Source organism: Macaca nemestrina, chromosome X, assembly GCF_043159975.1.
Source record: "Macaca nemestrina isolate mMacNem1 chromosome X, mMacNem.hap1, whole genome shotgun sequence".
Classification (NCBI taxonomy): domain Eukaryota; kingdom Metazoa; phylum Chordata; class Mammalia; order Primates; family Cercopithecidae; genus Macaca; species Macaca nemestrina.
Genome location: NC_092145.1, coordinates 738,304 through 760,649, shown reverse-complemented (window position 1 = coordinate 760,649; position 22,346 = coordinate 738,304). Strand labels below are relative to the sequence as shown.

General features: G+C 40.0%; 1 protein-coding gene across 7 annotated transcripts in view; it reads left to right on the top strand.

The window, feature by feature from the left end:
- The first annotated feature begins 3,110 nt into the window (after positions 1-3,110).
- The window catches only part of LOC105468363 (phosphatidylinositol-binding clathrin assembly protein-like), a 61,126-nt gene continuing 41,890 nt past the window's right edge, over positions 3,111-22,346 (top strand). For 3 of the 7 annotated variants that reach the window (XR_011618355.1, XR_011618357.1, XR_011618358.1), the window contains exons 1-5: positions 3,124-3,818; positions 5,809-5,951; positions 7,363-7,438; positions 8,431-8,533; positions 10,257-10,363. Coding sequence is in view for 1 of the 7 variants with exons in the window: in XM_024788664.2 (XP_024644432.2) it covers positions 3,740-3,818; positions 5,809-5,951; positions 7,363-7,438; positions 8,431-8,533; positions 8,692-8,800 (510 nt within the window). In the remaining 6 variants the exon portion in view is untranslated. Of the gene's footprint in view, positions 3,819-5,808; positions 5,952-7,362; positions 7,439-8,430; positions 8,534-8,691; positions 9,384-10,256; positions 10,364-11,478; positions 11,521-22,346 lie in introns of those variants that run through there. The other 4 variants (XR_011618359.1, XR_003015142.2, XR_011618356.1 and 1 more) reach the window with 3 other exon arrangements.

The window sequence follows — 22,346 nt, the reverse complement described above, 5'->3', positions numbered from 1 at the left end:
CTACCAGAGGTACAAGGAGGAGCTGGTACCATTCCTTCTGAAACTATTCCAATCAATAGAAAAAGAGGGAATCCTCCCTAACTCATTTTATGAGGCCAACATCATCCTGATACCAAAGCCTGGCAGAGACACAACAAAAAAAGAGAATTTTAGACCAATATCCCTGATGAACATCGATGCAAAAATCCTCAATAAAATATTGGCAAACTGGATTCAGCAGCACATCAAAAAGCTTATCCACCATGATCAAGTGGGCTTCATCCCTGGGATGCAAGGCTGGTTCAACATTCGCAAATCAATAAACATAATCCAGCATATAAACAGAACCAAAGACAAGAACCACATGATTATCTCAATTGATGCAGAAAAGGCTTTTGACAAAATTCAACAGCCCTTCATGCTAAAAACGCTCAATAAATTCGGTATTGATGGAACGTACCTCAAAATAATAAGAGCTATTTATGACAAACCCACAGCCAATATCATACTGAATGGGCAAAAACTGGAAAAATTCCCTTTGAAAACTGGCACAAGACAGGGATGCCCTCTCTCACCACTCCTATTCAACATAGTGTTGGAAGTTCTGGCTAGGGCAATCAGGCAAGAGAAAGAAATCAAGGGTATTCAGTTAGGAAAAGAAGAAGTCAAATTGTCCCTGTTTGCAGATGACATGATTGTATATTTAGAAAACCCCATTGTCTCAGCCCAAAATCTCCTTAAGCTGATAAGCAACTTCAGCAAAGTCTCAGGATACAAAATTAATGTGCAAAAATCACAAGCATTCTTATACACCAGTAACAGACAAACAGAGAGCCAAATCAGGAATGAACTTCCATTCACAATTGCTTCAAAGAGAATCAAATACCTAGGAATCCAACTTACAAGGGATGTAAAGGACCTCTTCAAGGAGAACTACAAACCACTGCTCAGTGAAATAAAAGAGGACACAAACAAATGGAAGAACATACCATGCTCATGGATAGGAAGAATCAATATCGTGAAAATGGCCATACTGCCCAAGGTAATTTATAGATTCAATGCCATCCCCATCAAGCTACCAATGAGTTTCTTCACAGAATTGGAAAAAACTGCTTTAAAGTTCATATGGAACCAAAAAAGAGCCCGCATCTCCAAGACAATCCTAAGTCAAAAGAACAAAGCTGGAGGCATCACGCTACCTGACTTCAAACTATACTACAAGGCTACAGTAACCAAAACAGCATGGTACTGGTACCAAAACAGAGATATAGACCAATGGAACAGAACAGAGTCCTCAGAAATAATACCACACATCTACAGCCATTTGATCTTTGACAAACCTGAGAGAAACAAGAAACGGGGAAAGGATTCCCTATTTAATAAATGGTGCTGGGAAAATTGGCTAGCCATAAGTAGAAAGCTGAAACTGGATCCTTTCCTTACTCCTTATACGAAAATTAATTCAAGATGGATTAGAGACTTAAATGTTAGACCTAATACCATAAAAATCCTAGAGGAAAACCTAGGTAGTACCATTCAGGACATAGGCATGGGCAAAGACTTCATGTCTAAAACACCAAAAGCAACGGCAGCAAAAGCCAAAATTGACAAACGGGATCTCATTAAACTAAAGAGCTTCTGCACAGCAAAAGAAACTACCATCAGAGTGAACAGGCAACCTACAGAATGGGAGAAAATTTTTGCAATCTACTCATCTGACAAAGGGCTAATATCCAGAACCTATAAAGAACTCAAACAAATTTACAAGAAAAAAACAAACAACCCCATCAAAAAGTGGGCAAAGGATATGAACAGACATTTCTCAAAAGAAGACATTCATACAGCCAACAGACACATGAAAAAATGCTCATCATCACTGGCCATCAGAGAAATGCAAATCAAAACCACAGTGAGATACCATCTCACACCAGTTAGAATGGCAATCATTAAAAAGTCAGGAAACAACAGGTGCTGGAGAGGATGTGGAGAAATAGGAACACTTTTACACTGTTGGTGGGATTGTAAACTAGTTCAACCATTATGGAAAACAGTATGGCGATTCCTCAAGGATCTAGAACTAGATGTACCATATGACCCAGCCATCCCATTACTGGGTATATACCCAAAGGATTATAAATTATGCTGCTATAAAGACACATGCACACGTATGTTTATTGCAGCACTATTCACAATAGCAAAGACTTGGAATCAACCCAAATGTCCATCAGTGACAGATTGGATTAAGAAAATGTGGCACATATACACCATGGAATACTATGCAGCCATAAAAAAGGATGAGTTTGAGTCCTTTGTAGGGACTTGGATGCAGGTGGAATCCATCATTCTTAGCAAACTATCACAAGAACAGAAAACCAAACACCGCATGTTCTCACTCATAGGTGGGAACTGAACAATGAGATCACTGGGACTCAGGAAGGGGAACATCACACACCGGGGCCTATCATGGGGAGGGGGGAGGGGGGAGGGATTGCATTGGAAGTTATACCTGATGTAAATGACGAGTTGATGGGTGCAGCACAGCAACATGGCACAAGTATACATATGTAACAAACCTGCACGTTATGCACATGTACCCTACAACTTAAAGTATAATAATAATAAATAAATTAAAAATAAATAAATAAATAAAAATCTTTCTATAAAAAAAAAAAAGCACAAGTTAATGAAATAGAAACAGAAAACAGAGAAACCTCATGAAACCAAAAGTTGGTTTATTTATTTATTTATTCATTTTTTTGAGACAGTTTTACTCTGTGGCCCAGGCTGGAGTGAGTGGCGCGATTGCGGCTTACTGCAAGCTCCGCCTCCCGGGTTCCCGCCATTCTCCTGCCTCAGCCTCCCGAGGAGCTGGGACCACAGGCGCCGCCACCTCGCCCGGCTCATTTTTTGTATTTTTAGTAGAGACGGGGTTTCACTGTGTTAGCCAGGATGGTCTCCATCTCCTGACCTCGTGATCTGCCCATCTCGGCCTCCCAAAGCACAATTAACTCTTTAGGCAGACCAATCAAGAGAAAAAAAAGACATACATTACCAATATGAAGAGTGAGAGAAGTAACATCACTAAAGAGTCTACAGATATTGAAAGGATAATAAAGAAATACTATGAACAACTCTATGGACTTGTGGATTTGATGCTGCCTGAAGAGTAGGAAGACATGACCTCATGCAGGCTACAGCCCTGATAATGTGTGACTGAAGCTTCCCTAACAATGCCATATCAAGAATTTCCAAGGTATTGTCACAGGATCACCTAACTTTCCAAGACCTGAAGATCTCGTGACCTTGCATGTGGAGTCCCCAACATGTCCCCCTTCCTCATAATGTTCATTAATGGTTGTTGTTTATTTTGTTACTGTGCCATGTAGTATGCAAAGTGCCCTAGCTCCTCTAGAGATGCCCTGCCCCAAACCTGGACTTGCCCTCAGAAACCAAGCAAGTTCGTGGTACATGCCTTCTTGGGCCGGGCAGCCATCTTTCCCAGCATTCTTGCAGAGCCCGAGCTCCTCGTAAGTTCAAATCCCACCTCATAATGCTGGATGTCTGCGTCAGGCTGCATGAAGTAAGGTCGCCTGGTGAGGGCTCCCTGCAGGGTCAGGCATTTCTTCCATCACCTGGGGCTCCTCGTCCAACACCAGGGGTGCCAGTACCCTGCTCAGGGATGCGGTCCTCTGTGGTCTGGAAGAGGTGGGGCTGGACTCTGTCGCCATCACCCTTGTGACTGGCAGTCTGCGACTCGCCCATGGGGTTATCTGCATCCAAGGCTGCCCTCAGGGCAACCAACGATGAGCCCACGGAGCCTGAGCCGAAACAACTGGCTGGTGAGTAGGAGGCCGGGTATGGGCAGCCCACACCGCTAGTGCAGTCTGAGTGGGGAAGAACCTCCTAATGACGGCACCTTGTTCCCCTCCCCTTCCGCTACTCCCCTCCCACTCACCTCAATGCCCTCCCCTTTTCCACGTCCCTGCAGGAGGGGGAGTTTGAACTGTCATTTCTAGTAATCTTTGATTGAGCACAGAAGGGAACCTCTGGTGGTTTTCTTTTTTTATTTGAGACAGAGTCTCGCTGTGTTGCCCAGGCTGGAGTGCAGTGGTGATCTCTGCTCACTGTAACCTCTGCCTCCCGGATTCGAGCGATTCTCCTGCCTCAGCCTCGCGATTAGCTGGGACTACAGGAGCCCGCCACCACGCCCAGCTAATTTGGTATTTTCAGTAGAGACGGGGTTTCTCCATGTTGGTCAGGCTGGTCTTGAACTCCTGACCTCAGGTGATCCGCCCGCCTCGGCCTCCCAAAGCGACCTCTGGTGTTTTTAACTCCAAATTCCAAAATATTTAGAAATTATTCAACTAAGATAGGAGACAAAGAGGGTGGAATAATAACCCAGGCTTCTTAGAAAGGTTTCTTTTCCCAAGTTCACCGCAGTGCTCTTATAAATTATAACATTCAGCGAGTCTTCTGAAGGAAAGTCTATTGAATAGATTCTCCCTTAGGTATTCCTAACCTAACGTCCATGAATAGGCTTTAGAGTGTCCATGGCATAATTTTTGTGCCCTGTGTATGTTTCTAGGAGGAAGATTTTTGATTCCTAGAGTGACCCGTTGCTCAAAGGATAGACTCCCAATCTATCCAGTCTAGCCCCACTCCCTGTTGTTTGAGCTTATAGTGAGCAGTGACTTCACAAACAATGTGTGTTATTGGTAATATAATTAAATTTTACTGCTATTGAAACCTTCATAGCTAACTCATTCTTTTGATCACCCCTTTATTTTGGTATTTTGCTTAAACTATTCATTGACTTAATCTGTATTTGCCTTCTGAAGTTTTATCTTCTTATCATCATGATAATGTGCATGTGTTACAGCAAGTTACTAAGTTAAACAGAGATTAATTTCATATATATATGTTTGCTAAGCATTATTCTCAGCAGGTCACATACTAGAGTCTCTGTATATATTACACAGTCCTGGGTACTTATGTAATATATGCCAGAATTGGCTTCTGAAAACCTAAAGAAATGCTCATTAATTAATAAGTACCATGGATGAAGTTGTTGCATAATGATAGTTTGTAGACAGTTTTGAAAGCAAAGAAGATTTTGAACTGGTAAAAAGGAGGGAATCATTGCTTGTTCTTGAATGTGAAAATCGAATTATGAAACTTAACTTTTGAGGGGCTGTATGAAATGAATTCATGAATGGTTATAGGCATGAGACCAGAAATTTAAAAGCTGTCACAATAAACTAGGTACAAAGCTATGAGCTACTGAACTCAAGAAATAGAAGCAATAAATAAAAGGATACAGGATGCAGATAAAAGGGTCAGAGATGGGGTGACAGTACAAAGAAAGTTCCTAACTGAACCTTCATGGAATGACAGTTTTCTTGAGAGAAGCAGTGACAGTGGTTAATAGCTTGATCTCTAGGGTCAAACAAATCTAATTTCAAATCCCAGCCCTGCCATTTAACTACCTGTATGATCTTGGGTATGTCACCTTCTTCAGTACTGTTCATTCATTTAATAAGTATTGACCAGAACCTGTTATGTGCCATCTGCTTTGCTGGGCCTTGAGGACCAAAATGGATTCATTCCCTGCCCTCATCAAGTATGCAAGATAATTAAAAGCATTAAATATCATGTAACATATAACAGTGCAAATTGTAATACATGTAACGAAGAAAATATTTTTGAGGGTTCCCTATGTCATTTCTCCAACATTTGATTGCATCTGTACTTAAGTTAAAATTACCAATTTTGGTTTTGAAAAGTATTTCTCAGTCTGTATTCTAATGCTTATCATTGTCTCTCATTTAGATCTAATACAGTACATCAATGAAACTAACATGAGTGTTGAACATCTGGCTAATATTCTTTCTGAAAAAACTCGGAGCAGTAGCTGGGTGGTGGTGTTCAAAGCCCTGGTTACTGTACACCACCTCATGGTGCATGGAAATGAGGTGAGCATGATGTATATTCCAATGGTAGTCGTTTCCTTCCTTAGTACAAAGGACTGTAAGCATGTGGGGAAAAGTATGGGGGAAAGAATTTAAAATAAAGCCTATTGGCACAAACAACATCCCTATGGAAAAAATAGAATGAGATGCTTATATTACTCCATATACAAAAATAAATTCCACGTGGATGAAATATCTAAATTCAAAAAATAGATAAAATTGAAGAAAATGTAGGAGAATATGCTTATGACATTTGGGTAGCAAAGGCACCATAGTTAAAAGAAGATATTTGCAACATATATACTATAGACCAAAGGTTAATATTCAGAATACATAATTAGTAAGAAAAAGGCACTACAATAGACTAATGAGCAAAAGAAATGAACAGAGGATTTATACAAAAGGAAACCAGAATGTCTAATAACCATCTGCAAACATGCTCATATTAGCAAAAATTAAAATTTCTGACAGTATGAATAGTTGGGAGGACATTGAGGTAATGGGAATTCACATACTCTGTGGATACATGTAGCTGCTGCAGTTTATCACTGTGGAGAGGAGAACATTGAGACACATTTAAAAAGTTGAAAATGCCCATCCCAGTGACTCAGCAAATCCACTTCTTACATCATGTTTATAATAATGAAAAACTAGAAATCACCTAAATTTCCATCAGTAGAGAACAGATAAAATTTAGTGTGGTTATACAATGAAATGCTGTATTACATTAAATGGGATTGTATACCAACAAGGCTAGATCTCAAAAACAATGCTAATAGAGGAAGCAAATTGTAGAATGACAGAGTGCAAAACTACTTATGTAAAAAATTTTAAAATACACACAGTACTTGTCCATGGAACAAATACATGTGAAACTATAAGGAAAATAGACTGTAAAGATAACACATTAAAATTATGATACCAGTTACTTCTAGGTAGAAGCAGGAAATAGATCTTGGGGATGCAGCTTTATCTGTAACCATTTATTTTCTCTTATTTTAAAAATAGACTTGAAGCAGGTATGTCAGAAAGTTAGCAGTTATCATTTCTAGGTAGTGGGGTCCACAGATGTATCATATTATTATTTGCATACTTCTGTAACTTAAAATTACTCAAAATCAAGCGTGGGGCATGGCTAGATAGAAAGTCTTAGAGGGAAACAGTGTGTATTCACATGAGCTTTAATGTTTAACTCCTTGTTTATTTGGGGAGTATATAAACAGAGGAGAGTCGGCAGCACTGCAAATCCTTATGTTGGCCAGCACAGGATATGATTGTGTGCAACTTAATCAATGCTCCTGAAATAGATACAAGGTGTGTGATAGAATTAAGTATACGTTCATAATGACAATCATTAATGAACTTTTTGTGTGTACAGAAACTAATTTTAGAATTTGACACATTTGTTTGACAGCGTTTCATTAAACATGTTTCATGTCGGAACTCTTTGTTCACTTTACACAATTTCCTGGATAAAAGTGTCATAGAAGGTAAGATGATTCTTTGATGGAAATATTTCCGTATGCCAAGGAGGGAAAAATTCTGAAAATCATGCCTAGTTAAAAAAGGGTTCTAAATTATGAAGGCTGCGATGTGTTATACATTTTAAGAATGTAAATAATCCCCAAATTCATTGATACAACATATATTTTGGAGCTTACTAAGAATAACAGAATATGTCATGTGCTAGAGACAGAAAAGTTAATGAGAGCTACAGGTCTTTACTCAGCGAAGCCTTGTCCAGCCTACCAAAAATTGCAGCACCTTTACACCAGTTCTCTGACTGGGTTTATTATTTCCCCTTCTCACTGACTGTCTCTGTGTTCCCTTTTTTTTTTTTTTTTTTTTTTTTAACGTAATTGTCTGTCATTTCCCATTGAAATGTAAGCCCTATGAGGGCAGGAATATTTGTCTGTTGTTTTTCACTGCTGAACTTCCCGCACTTAGTACATCGCCTGGCTTATAGTAGGCACTCAGTGATTGTTTAATGAATGAATAAATTGAAGGGGAATCAGCATACATTTGGAGGTTGAGTAGACATTAGTTGAGTTTCTACCATGGCCTTCTTCTCCTTTTTCTCTGTGAAGTAGGCGGCAGGTCATTTGCTGAGTGGAGGGAGAGAGGAGGTGGGATGGTGGCAGTGGGATGAGGAGAGTAAGGAAAATGCTAACAATTTATAATAGTTTCTGTGAAAATGTCAAAGGAGCTGATACAGTTCAATTATTTCATCTGTTCAGGAATATCACCATCAATACCCCATTAAGGGATGATATCTAGGCTCTAAGGAAATAAAAATTAAACTTTAACAGAAAGCTTGAAGAATGTTGGAATAGGTGATTAATAAAGGCCATTCTAGCTTTTGTGCTTCAAAGATATTATTGAGGTATACAGGTGAATATGGAATAAGTCTTTGCATTTATTGACGTATTGTAAAAAGCTACTGTTGGTTTAATTGGAAATAATAAAAATATCTCATTTTTAGGCTATACTATGTCAACCTTCATCAGACGATACAGCAGGTACTTGAATGAAAAGTCACTTGCATATAGAATGATCTCATCTGACATCACAAAAACCAAGAGAGGGTCAGTAAATATCATTAGTTTGTAAGCAAGAAGTACTGGACTTACATGTGGTCTGCTTTGTAGTTTGTCAAAAACAGCCCTATTTCAAGATGCTGATGTCACAGTGCTCCTCAAACTCTTAGTTATTGAGGTTCATGATTTTCTTTTATCTTTTATAGGACAGATGGTGTGATAAGAACTATGAATAGTGAAGAACTGCTAAACACACTTCCAGTTATTCAAACCCAGTTTAATGCTCTTTTTAGTTTTAACGTAAGAGCTTTATAAATTTTGTTTAAAAATATAGTAAATAGCATCCTGTAACTCCAGGTGGGAGAAATAATTTTCTAGCTGTGGTGTTAATTGGTTACTCTTTTTATTTAATTTTCAGGCAAATCCTGATGAACTCACTAATGGTATAATACATGCTGCTTTTATGCTCCTCTTTAAAGATTCTCGGCCGGGCGCGGTGGCTCACGCCTGTAATCCCAGCACTTTGGGAGGCCGAGGCGGGCGGATCACAAGGTCAGGAGATCGAGACCATCCTGGCTAACATGGTGAAACCCCGTCTCTACTAAAAAATACAAAAACCTAGCCGGGCGAGGTGGCGGGCGCCTGTAGTCCCAGCTACTCGGGAGGCTGAGGCAGGAGAATGGTGGGAACCCAGAAGGTGGAGCTTGCAGTGAGCTGAGATCCGGCCACTGCACTCCAGCCTGGGCGACAGAGCGAGACTCCGTCTCAAAAAAAAAAAAAAAAAAAAAAAAAAAAAAAAAGATTCTCTTCGTCTCTTTGCAGCTTATAATGAAGGGATCCTTAATCTGCTAGGTAGGATAAAGAATAAACTTTTTAAATGATTACTTTTTAAAGCGTAAGATGGTAAAATAATTTATTTGTAAAAATCCCTTATCTCTACATTTAGACTCACATTTGCTTTAGATACAAAATAGAAAATCTTTGCAGGGTCATGTATACTTTTAAATACAGATATCATATTGCTTCATTGGTTAAACATTATTTGGCTAGTTAGCCACAAAACTTTTCCACTTTTATGTAAGTGCTAACTGATATTTCTGGGAAATTTGTCAGGGAATCAACCTAGGTTGTCATGTTTATTCATTATATGTTAATAAGGTCCATTTCCACCAAGGTCAAATAACACAGTTTTGACTTTCCTAAGAAGGTAAAGCCTATAACATAAGTAATTGTTATTGATGATATACAAGCATATATTTTTAGACTTTTCAGGAAATTGCTGTCATCATTTAGCCCTAATGAATGATTCATTTAGCTGCAATTATTCTCTAAACTTTATTGACGGGAATTTGATAACTTTTCTTATACTGAAGAAATACATAGTATTATACGTTTGTAGAGTTATAAGAGAGTAGGAAACACAGCCCTTTCCCTCAGAGGGTTGCAGAGCTTTGTATTAATCAAAAAGACTATAGACTAGAAGTCGTTGAAATTAAAATCTAAACTATCTGTGCATGCTATTAAATTCCACATACCCAGCACCAGTATTTGGTATACGGTAGTTACTCCATAAAAATTTGTTGATTATGGGGATTGAGCAGTGCTATTTCTTTGTTATTAAAACAGAAAATAACTTGATTAAAATTATAATTGTTTTGAACAGGTTAAATTCATATCCAGAATTAGCTTAAAATAGAATAATCAGAATGGAGTAAAACTTGAAAATTGCTAAGATATTGGCTCCTTTATGGTAATTTTTTTCTATTTTTAGACAAATATTTTGACATGAGGAAGAACCAATGCAGGGAAAGTTTGGATATTTACATCAAGTTCCTTGGAGGAACAACCAAATTGACACAGTTTCTGAAAGTTGCAGAGGTACAGAAATCCATTTCTACTTACGGTGTTTCTTTTTTTGCAATAATTTAGTATCAGTTGAAACTATACCTCTTCCCTCCACCACCATAACCACACAAACACACAGTAATTGGTAGTTGTTTTAACTACTTTGTAAACAGTAAAACTAAAGCTAAAGTTAGGTACTTCAAATGTATTATCCAATGGACTTGCACTCAAAAGCAATCTTACAAGGACTTCTGTTTGCAGCCATAAAGATAACCAGTACCAAGCTTACCCTCCCACCAGAAACAACTCTAAAAGTAGACCAAAATATATATGACATAAGTCTTTTTAGGTAGTGAACAATAGGTAGGTTTGTGGTCAGTGAGAGAAACACTTGAGGTGAGCCCTATGTTCTCTCTGACACTCAGAGGAACCCAAGCAGGATAAATACAAGGAGAACCACACGGAGGCGAGTGATAGTCAAGCTTCTGAAAACCAAAGAGAACAAAGACATATTATCCATGGGAGAATGACAATATGAATAACGGCTGACTTCTGACTACTTGAAAAATCAGAACACATTTGTATGATATCCAAAATACAGCTTAGCTCTTCTCAAATCAGCAAAAACTCAGTAAGCTGGAAACCATCATTCTCAGCAAACTAACACAAGAAGAGAAAACCAAACACCGCATATTCTCACTCATAAGTGGGAGTTGAACAATGAGAACACATGGACACAGGGAGGGGGACATCACATGCTGGGGCCTGTCAGGGTGTGAGGGGTTAGGGGAGGGACAGCATTAGGAGAAATACCTAATGTAGATGACGGGTTGATGGGTGCAACAAACCACCATGGCACGTGTATACCTATGTAACAAACCTGCACTTTCTGCACATGTATCCCAGAGCTTAAAGTATAATAATAATAATAAAATAATAATAATAATAACAAAGTCTATCCTTAGGACAAATATAAGGGTGTACTTAAGTGTGCAAGGCATACTTTAGCCTGGCAAAGTACCAGCCCAGGAAGACATCATACTCTTGGGGTATTTTCTCTTTCATGCACACAATGGTCTCTCAGTTACATTTTTGTTGTTGCCACTCTCTGCTGTAATGTGTACTTTCACCCGCATTTTTTATTTCAGCAAGTTGGAATTGACCAGAGCAACATTCCATGTATTACTCAGGTCAGTGTATCTCTCCTATGTATTTAAGTGATGTTTTTGTCTTTGTTTATGTGTTTATTATATTAATCATCATCTGAGACTCTCCATCCTTTGCGATATACTTATGTGTGTGCATTTTCATTTCTCCATAAGTAACATATATATGTGTGCTTATTGTGTGTGTGTGTGTGTGTGTGTGTATAACTACTAGACCATGCTTGTAATATTATCAGTAGAAACAGCAAGGTATTTGGAATAATGAACTTAGGTTTGATGGCTGCCTTGTCCACCTTTCAGGTATATGGTCTCAAGCAACTCATTTCCATTCTCTGTTCCTCATTTCTGCAACTGCAAAATGGGTGTGATGCACCACCTGGCTCATAGTAGTGTTGTAAGAATCAAATGAGCTCAGGCTTTTTTCTTCCTCAGCAACTAGTTGTCAGGGATCCCCTCAGGGGCACAGGTGTGACCTGAGGTAGAAGTGGCAGTGCTGGAGGTGTGGACAAGATGGGCCTCAGGCAACCTGCTTGTGCATCCTACTTAGCCCTCTGGACCTGCCTGTGCTCCAACCCAGACGTACCATGGGGCCTGAGCAGCAGGGCTTCTGACCCAGCCTGGACCTACTACAGAGTGCTTTCCTGCTCTGGGCCCCCAAATTTAGGTGGCAGGTCTAAAATTTAGGCCACCTGGGGTATGGGTGAGAGCTGTTTTCCCTCCTTTGGGAATATGCTGTCTACAGAGCCCAAAGAAGCCTACGAGGTATCATGTATCCTTTTTTGTTGTGGGAGGTACAAGATACAATACTTTATCTTTTATTTTGGATGTGATGTCCTGGTATGCCTCTGACCACTGGAACCCCCCAAATTTTATCAGTGTGAAAAGAATGTAGACTGCATGTATCTTTCACTATATTGCCTACTGCCTGCTCATCTGATCCTGTGAGCGTGACATCATGGATACGGTGGATCAATTTCATGTTCTGAGGAGTGACCAGATGGTCTAGACTTCTAACTTTATTATGACAGAAGATGAGAGAGTTAACACAGCTATGGGTACAAAACTGAAAATATAAAGTGCTGTTCATTCCATGTGCCTGTGTACTCTTTCTAAGTCACACTTCTGATGGTGATAGAAAGCAATACAGTCACCAAACCAGCAGCCACATACCATGTACCTAAAGCTGCATTAACTCTACCTCTACCAAAGAAACTATCATGGCTGGCATAGTGGCTACAATTGGGCTACGACTTGATTGATTTTGCTGTAATTGTTAATCTCCAGAACCCAACTGGTTTTGATGGGGAATGGGGACTATCACCACTAATATAATCCTTTCTACTATTTAGATTTGTGCTAATTTCTGCCATCCTCTTGGGAGGTAGTCCTGTGGTTTTTGTTGTTGTTGTTGTTGTTGTTGTTTGTTTTTGTTTTGTTTTGTTTTGTTTTTGAATCTACTATTTTGCTTGGAGGGTGATTGGGGGCTATATCAGAGGCATGCCCCTAGCTGAGTTTTGCTGTGACTTAACTATAGTCATAGGCCTAGAGGACAGGAATGGAGGTGGGAGCAGATCCTGATGGGGCTTGTAACTTGTGGAGTAGAGGCCTCTGTATCATCTGCAACAAAGGAGGCTCAGAGGTTTCTGGAAAATCTGGAGACTCAGGACTTTCACAGCCATCCCCCAGCTGTCCCCATCCTATATATCAGGGACTGGTGTGGCAGACCTCTCTTGGTTGGGACTAGAAGAATGAAGGATTATCTGAGATAACACATGTGGAATGCTCAGACAGTCTGGTTCATGTGGCAGTCATGTGTATGTGAAGAAGCCTGTGAAGAGAGAGAAGATGAAGATGTAGGGGAGAGAGGATGGTTGCAGATGCAAATAAAATGTTAAGTTTAGTGGCAGAGAAAGAGGGAGGTTTTGGCTGATGGCTTATAAGTCTTTGAAGGAAAGGAATGTGTTCTCTCAAGTATACACAGCACAAATATTCCTTCATGTGCAGACAAGTACAAAGGCAGCTTGCACGTAGCCCTGAAATCCCACAAAGTGGTCCACAATGGGAACCACTGTTGGGTGAAATAATGCATGGCTTCCTGAATGAGAAGTTTCAGATGACCAGTGGTGGGAAGAGAGAGAGACAATGAGAATATCTGGGTTAGTAGGTGAGTAGAGTTTCATTGCCTCATGGCGACATAACCGGTTGATTTCAATCAACATGCATTCATAAACATGCTTGACTCCTTTTCAGTTATAATGAATGAGACACAATTCCGGCCCCTGAGTTCCCGAAAAAGACTGAACAAAAATTACACATGAAGAATCACTAGATATCTACATTATATGTAGCCCTCTGATTTTTTTCTACATTGACATTTCTTCCCTAAGGGAAGTGGTGGGGGCAGCGAGGGGACCTTTGCTAGGAACCACAGTCTCAGCCTTTGTCAGGATACAGATGAGCATTAATTGACCAGCACCTGTGGCTTGCGCTGTAAGGGACATTTGCCAGGAGGAGTACCTGAGTGGAGGGCCACATTTCCCACCAGTCCACCCTCCTCCTTACCTCAGCTCTGGTCTCCCTGAGATCAAAAATGAAGTAGATGGCTGCAGGAGAGCCTGCAAAAGGCAGGCAGGGATCTTGTTGGTAAACTTTCATGCAGATTCACTCCTCTGTAAATCAACTCTTTTTCTGGAAGAGCTTCCTTATCAGTACGCTGGGCCCTGGCCTTCAGCCAGTACAGAAAGTCATTTGTCAAGGCCTTCAGTTGGCAGACGTGCTCCCTGGACTACACGCTTTCTCGGGTGTCCCAGAAACCCTGGAATGGAGTGAAATGCAGGGCTACGTGGGAGAGCAGGGAGGCGAGAATTAAGTCAGCCCCACCTTTGCCCAACTCAGTGGGTCTCCTTGAGAGAGGTTTGCAGTTTCAAGGATACTTTTCAGCCAATCTGCTGCGAGATCCTGTGAAGGGGTGTGAAGGGTCTTCCTCTGTGACTGTAGATTGGCCAGTCTCTCCTTGTGTGTCTTAACAGTTTTCATTACACTTTATGTGAATTAATGCAAAACTGCTAGGTTTAAACTGCTCACCATTTTAGGGATCCCTTCTGGATTTTACCTTCCTTAAGGGGAAATTTTCCTCCTTTCCTCAGTTCATCCTTTCTGTCTTGGCTTTGACATGGTCTGGAGGCCACAGAGCCTCCTCCTGAGAGCCTCTCTCTGGTGTGTCTCTTTGTGTCTGTCCATCGCTCTCCTCTGGATCATTCCCTGTGGTTCCTGTTGGGCGTGGCTCCCATAAACGCACATAGCAGGGTCTGCTTTGTCTGCAACCTGATGCATTGTTATTTTTCACCAAAACTCGCAGTCCAAACATGACATTTCTGGGCCACACTCTTTGTCAGAGCTCCAGGGGCACAACCCTGGGGACCTGCTGGAAGGTGCCACCGTGACGTGTGCCTAGATGTGTTTTCCCTCAGTTACCACCTCGTTCCTGTGGTTCTGGTGGCTGGAGGGTGACTGCGTGCTTCACGAAGGGGGTCCTTACTGCTTTACATCCACCCTTTTCACGGAAAGCCCTTTGTCACATGTTTTCAGTGTTTCTAAGCGATTTTCTGCCAATCTTGTCTGCTAAGATTGTGGGGCAGTGTTTCCACAAATTTATAGCTGGCAGTGAATTGTCCCAAAGCAAATCAGACGGAATAAAATGTTTCCAACATTATTCAAATACTGACACCTTTTGTTATTTATTCTCTCAGAATTGTTCCTTAGCTCTGTCCACACCTCTGTAAGTAGTTCATTAAACGCTTCTCCCACTGCTAGCTCAGCAGTTTATATAACCCATCTTCCCCCCAGATCTGCTTCTCATTCTGTGTACCCTTCTCATCCTTGATACTCTCTCCCTCAACTCCCCTTACAATCCAACACTGAATCCTAACGACTTTGTCTGCAATGCCTCCTCTTTTCTGCATTTTAGCTTCAACTTCCATCCTCTCTCACCTTCCAACCAGTCTGTCTCCATATACTCTGCCCCCTGCTGTTTGTTTTACGCAGTGCATCCAGAATGCAGATCTGATAACATCCAAAATAGAGATCTAGTCATTTCACTTCTCACTTAAAAGCCCTCGAAGGTCTCCCAGGATTCTTAGGACAAAGTGCAAGCTCCTCACCATTGCTTTTAATTTAAGCTCCTGCATTGTTGAATCCTTGCCTACTCTCCAGCTTCATCTCCCTTACTCTCCCCTCTGCTCTTTCTGCTCTAGCAACAGGGTTCATCTGTGCCATATGCCTTCCCCAGGGCCTTTGCACATGTTATTCCTCTGTCTACAATGCTCTTTCTTTCCATACTGACCTACTACTTATTCCTGAACTATCCTTCATAAGGATAAGTATACACAGCACAAACTATTACTTTCTTCAGGAGGGCTTGCTTCCCAGACTTCCCTGACTTGGTTAGATTCCCCTGCTTCAACACTGAGTATTGTGTACCTCTCTTTCATGCTACCGTTTATAACTTAAAATGACTTTACATTTATTTGTGTGATTGTTTGATATATCTTCTCCTTATCTGTAGACTGTAATCTTATGAAGCTTGGGATCAAGTTGTTTGTGCTTATGGTTATATCCCAATTTCTTATGGTAAATTATCATAAATATTTCTTGAACAAAGAATCAGTGAATGGTTCACAGAAGTTGGTGGAATATAGAATCCTGGTGAGGAATTCGTCTTATATAAGAGGGAGTCTACTGTTTCTATTTAAAAAATTTTTTTTCCTCATAGGTTTTTGGGGAAGAGGTGGTATTTGGTTACATGAGTAAGTTCTTTAGTGGTGATTTGTGAGATTTTAGTGCACCTCTCTCCCAAGCAGTATACACTGAACCCAGTTTGTAGTCTTTTATCCCTCACCTCCTTCCCACCCTTTCTCTCAAGTCCCCAAAGTCCACTGTATCATTTTTATGCCTTTGCATCCTGATAGCTTAACTCCACTTGTTAGTGAGAACATACGATGTTTGGTTTTACATTCCTGAGTTGCTTCACTTAGAATAATGGTCTCCAATCCCATCCAGGTCACTGCAAATGCTGTTAATTTATTCCTTTTTATGGCTGAGTAGTATTCCATCGTATATCTATACCACAGTTTCTTTATCCGCTTGTTGATTGATGGGCATTTGGGTTGGATCCACATTTTTGCAGTTGCGAATTGTGCTGCTATAAACATGCATGAGCAAGTATCTTTTTCGTATAATGACTTCTTTTCCTCTGGGTAGATGCCCCGTAGTGGGATTGCTGGATCAGATGATAGTTCTTTTAGTTCATTAAGGAATCTCCACACTGTTTTCCATAGTGGTTGTACTAGTTTACATTCCCACCAGCAGTGTAGAAGTGTTCCCTTTTCACCGCATCCATGCCAACATCTATTATTTTTTTATTATGGCCATTCTTACAGGAGTAAGGTGGTATTTCATTATGGTTTTGATGGACATTTCCCTGATAATTAGTGATGTTGAGCATTTTTCCATATGTTTGTTGTCCATTTGTATATCTTCTTTTGAGAATTGTTTATTCATGTCCCTAGACAACTTTTTGATGGGATTGTTTTTTTTTTTTTTTCTTGATAATTCGTTTGAGTTCATTGCAGATTCTGGATATTAGTCCTTTGTCAGATGTATAGATTGTGAAGATTTTCTCCCACTCTGTGGGTTGTCTGTTTACTCTGCTGACTGTTCCTTTTACCGTTACCGTTCGAAAGCTCTTTCATTTGATTAAGTCCCAGATATTTATCTTTGTTTTTATTGCATTTGCTTTTGGGTTCTTGGTCATGAAATCCTTGCTTAAGCTGATGTCTAGAAGGGTTTTTCTGACGTTATCTTCTAGAATTTTTATAGACTCAGGTCCTAGGTGTAAGTCTTTGATCCATCTTGCATTGATTTTTATATAAGGTGAGAGAGGAGCATCCGGTTTCATTCTCCTACATGTGGCTAGCCAGTTATCCCAGCACCATTTTTTGAAAAGGGTGTCCTTTCCCCACTTTATGCTTTTGTTTGCTTTGTCAAAGATCAGTTGACTGTAAGCATTTGGCTTTATTTCTGGGTTCTCTGTTCTGTTCCATTGGTCTATGCGTGTATTTTTATACCGGTACCATACTGTTTTGGTGACTATGGCCTTATAGTATAGTTTGAAGTCAGGTAATGTGATGCCTCCAGATTTGTTCTTTTTGCTTGGTCTTGTTTTGGCTATGCAGGCTCTTTTTTGGTTCCATATGAATTTTAGGATTTTTTTTTTCTAGTTCTGTGAAGAATGATGGTAGCATTTTGATGGGAATTGTATTGAACTTGTAGATTGCTTTTGGCAGTATGGTCATTTTCACAATATTGATTATACCCATCCATGAGCATGAGATGTGTTTCCATTTGTTTGTGTCATCTGTGATTTCTTTCAGGAGTGTTTTGTAGTTTTCCTTGTAGAGGTCTTTCACCTGCTTGGTTAGGTATATTCCTAAGTATTTTATATTTTTGCAGCTATTATAAAAGGAGTTGAGTTCTTGATTTGATTCTCAGCTTGGTCACTGTTGGTGTATGGGGGAGCTACTGATTTGTGTACATTAATTTTGTATCCTGAAACTTTGCTGAATTCTTTTATCAGTTCTAGGAGCTTTTTGGAGGAGTTTTAGGGTTTTCTCATTATACCAACATATCATTAGCAGATAGCAACAGTTTGACTTCCTCTTTACCAATTTGGATGCTCTTTATTTTTTTCTCTTGTCTGATTGCTCTGGCTAGAACTTCCAGTACTATGTTGAATAGAAGTGGTGAGAGTGGGCATCCTTGTCTTGTTCTGGTTCTCAGAGGGAGTGCTTTCAGCTTTTCCCCATTCAGTACTATGTTGGCTGTGGGTTTGTCATAGATGGCTTTTATTACATTGAGGTGTGTCCCTTGTTTGCCGATTTTGCTGAGGGTTTTTATCATAAAGTGATGCTGGATTTTGTCAAATGCTTTTTCTGCATCTATTGAGATGATCATAAGCCTGTAATCCCAGCACTTTGGGAGGCCGAGATGGGCGGATCACGAGGTCAGGAGATCGAGACCATGCTGGCTAACACGGTGAAACCCCATCTCTACTAAAAAATACAAAAAAAAAAATTAGCCGGGCGAGGTGGCGGGCGCCTGTAGTCCCAGCTACTCGGGAGGCTGAGGCAGGAGAATGGCGTGAACCCAGGAGGCGGAGCTTGCAGTGAGCTGAGATCCGGCCACTGCACTCCAGCCTGGGCGACAGAGCGAAACTCCGTCTCAAAAAAAAAAAAAATAAATAAAATAAAATGATTTTTGTTTTTAATTCTGTTTATGTGCTGTATCACATTTATTGACTTGCATATGTTAAACCATCCCTGCATCCCTGGTATGAAACCCACTTGATCATGGTAGATTATCTTTTTGATATGTTGTTGGATTCAGTTGGCTAGTATTTTGCTAATGATTTTTGCATCTATGTTCATCAAGGATATTGGTGTGTAGTTTTCTTTTTTGGTTATGTCCTTTCTTGGTTTTGGTATTAAGGTGATACTGGCTTCATAGAATGATTTAGGGAGGATTCCCTCTTTCTCTATCTTGTGGAATAGTGTCAATAGCATTGGTACCAATTCTTTTTTGAGTGTCTAGTAGAATTCAGCTGTGAATTTATCTGGTCCTGGACTTTTTTTGTTGGTAATTTTTTAAAATTACCATTTCAATCTTGCTGCTTGTTATTAGTCTGTTCAGGGTATCTAATTCTTCCTGATTTAAGCAAGGAGGGTTGTATCTTTCCAGGAATTTATCCATCTTCTCTATGTTTTCTAGTTTATAAGTGTAAAGGTGTTCATAGTAGCCTTGAATTATCTTTTGTATTTCTGTGGTGTCAGTTGTAATGTCTCCCATTTTGTTTCTAATTGAGCTTATTTGGATTTTCTTTCTTGTTTTCTTGGTTAGTCTTGCTAATGGTCTATCAATTTTATTTATCTTTTCCAGAACAAGCTTTTTGTTTCATTTATCTTTTGCATTTTTTTGGTGTCAATTTCATTTAGTTCTGCTCTGATCTTGGTTATTTCCTTTCTGCTGCTGGAGTTGGGTTTGGATTGTTCTTGTTTCTCTAGTTCCTTAAGGTGTGACCTTAGATTGTCTATTTGTGCTCTTTCGGGCTTTTTGATGCAGGCATTTAGGTCTATGAACTTTCCTCTTAGCACTGCATTTGCTGTATCCCAGAGGTTTGGATAGGTTGTGTCGCTATTGTCTTTCAGTTCAAAGAATTTTTAAATTTCAATCTTGATTTCGTTGTTGACTCAATGATCATTCAGGAACAGGTTATTTAATTTTCATGTATTTGCATGATTTTGAAGGTTCATTTTTGGAGTTGATTTCCAGCTTTATTCCACTGTGGCCTGAGAGACTACTTGATCTAATTTCAATTTTCTTAAATTTATTGAGACTTGTTTTGTGGCATGTCATATGGTCTATCTTGGAGAAAGTTCCATGAGCTGATGAATAGAATGTATATTCTGCAGTTGTTGGGTAGAATGTTCTGTAAATATCTGTTAAGTCCGTTTGTTCCAGGGTATAGTTTAAACCTCTTGTTTCTTTGTTGACTTTCTGTCTTGATGACCTGTCTAGTGCTGTTAGTGGAATATTGAAGTCCCCCACTATTATCGTGTTACTGTCTATCTCATTTCTTAGGTTTAGTGGTAATTGTTTTCTAAATTTGGGAGCTCCAGTGTCAGGTGCCTATATATGTAGGATTGTGATATTTTCCTGTTGAACTAGTCCTTTTATCATTATATAATGTCCCTCTTTGTCTTTTTTAACTGCTCTTGCTTTAAAGTTTGTTTTGTTTTTTATAAGAATAGCTACTCCTGCTTGCTTTTGGTGTCCATTTGCATGGAATGTCTTTTTCCACCTCTTTACCTTAAGTTTATGTGAGTCCTTACGTGTTAGGTGGGTCTCTTGAAGGCAGCAGATAGGTGGTTGGTGAATTCTTATTCACTCTGCAATTCTGTATCTTTTAAGTGGAACATTTAGGCCATTTACATTTAACGTTAGTATTGAGATGCAAGGTACTATTCTACTCATCGTGCTATTTGTTGTGTGTATATGTTTTTTTTAATTGCATTTTTGTTTTATAGGTCCTGTGGGATTTATGCTTTAAAGAAGTTCTGTTTTGAGGTGTTCCCAGGATTCGTTTCAAGATTTAGAGCTCCTTTTAGCAGTTCTTGTAGTGCTGGCTTAGTAGTGGCAAATTCTCTCAGCATTTGTTTGTCTGAAAATAACTGTATTTTTCCTTCATTTATGAAGCTTAGTTTCACTGGATACAAAATTCTTGGTTGATAATTGTTTTGTTTAAGGAGACTGAATATAGGGCCCCAATCCCTTTTAGCTTGTAGGGTTTCTGCCAAGAAATCTGCTGTTGATCTGACAAGTTTTCCTTTCTATGTTACCTGGTGCTTTTGCCTCACAGCTCTTAAGATTGTTTCCTTCATCTTAACTTTAGATAACCTGATGATAATGTGCCTAGGCGATTATCTTTTTGTGATGAATTTCCCAGGTGTTCTTTGAGCTTTTTGTATTTGGATGTCTAGGTCTCTAGCAAGGTCAGAGACCTTGCTAGAGACCCCCCAAATACATTTTCCAAACTTTTAGATTTCTCTTCTTCCTCATGAATGCCAATTATTCTTAGGTTTGGTTATTTAACATAATCCCAGACTTCTTGGAGGCTTTGTTCATATTTTCTTATTCTTTTTTTCTTTGTCTTTGTTGGATTGGGTTAATTTGAAAACCTTGTCTTTGAGCTCTGAAGTTCTTTCTTCTGCTTATTCAATTCTGTTGCTGAGACTTTCCAGAGCATTTTGCATTTCTCTAAGTGCATTCATTATTTCCTGAAGTTTTGATTATTTTTTATTTATGCTATCTATTTCACTGAAGATTTCTCCCCTCATTTCTTGTAGCATTTTTTGATTTCCTTAAATTGGACTTCACCTTTCTCTGGTGCCTCCCTAATTAGCTTAATAACTGACCTTCTGAATTCTTTTTCAAGTAAATCAGGGATTTCTTCTTGGTTTGGATCCATTGCTGGTGAACTAGTGTGATTTTTTTAGGGGGTGTTGAAGGACCTTGTTTTGTCATATTACCAGAATTGTTTTTCTGGTTTCTTCTCATTTGGGTAGGCTATGTCAGAGGGGCTCAAGGCTACTGTTAAGATTCTTTTGTCCCACGGGGTGTTCCCTTGATGTAGTTAGTACTCCCCCTCTTTTCTTAGGGATGTGGCTTCCTGAGAGCCAGGCTATAGTGATTGTTCTCTCTTCTGGATCTAGCCACCCAGCATGTCTACCAGACTCTGGGCTGGTACTGGGGGTTGTCTGCACAGAGTCCTGTGATATGAACTGTCTGCAGGTCTCTCAGCTGTGGATACCAGCGCCTGCTCCAGTGGAGGTGGCAGCGGGGAAAAATGGACTCTGTGGGGGTCCTTAGTTTTGGTTGTTTCATGCACTGTTTTTGTGCTGGTTGGCCTTCTGCCAGGAAGTGGTGCTTTTAAGAGTGCATCAGCTATGGTAGTATAGGGAGGAATAGGTGGTGGGCGAGGACCTAGGACTCCCAAGAGAATATGACCTTTGTCTTCAGCTACCAGGGTGGGTAGGGAAGGACTATCAGTTGGGGGCAGGATTAGGTGTGTCTAAGCTCAGACTCTCCTTGGGCGAGTCTTGCTGCGGCTATGTGGGGGATGGGGGTGTGGTTCTCAGGTCAATGGAGTTATCTTCCCAGGAGGATTATGGCTGCCTCTGCTGTGTCATGTAGGTTGTCAGGGAAGTGGGGGAGAGCTGGCAGTCACAGACCTTACC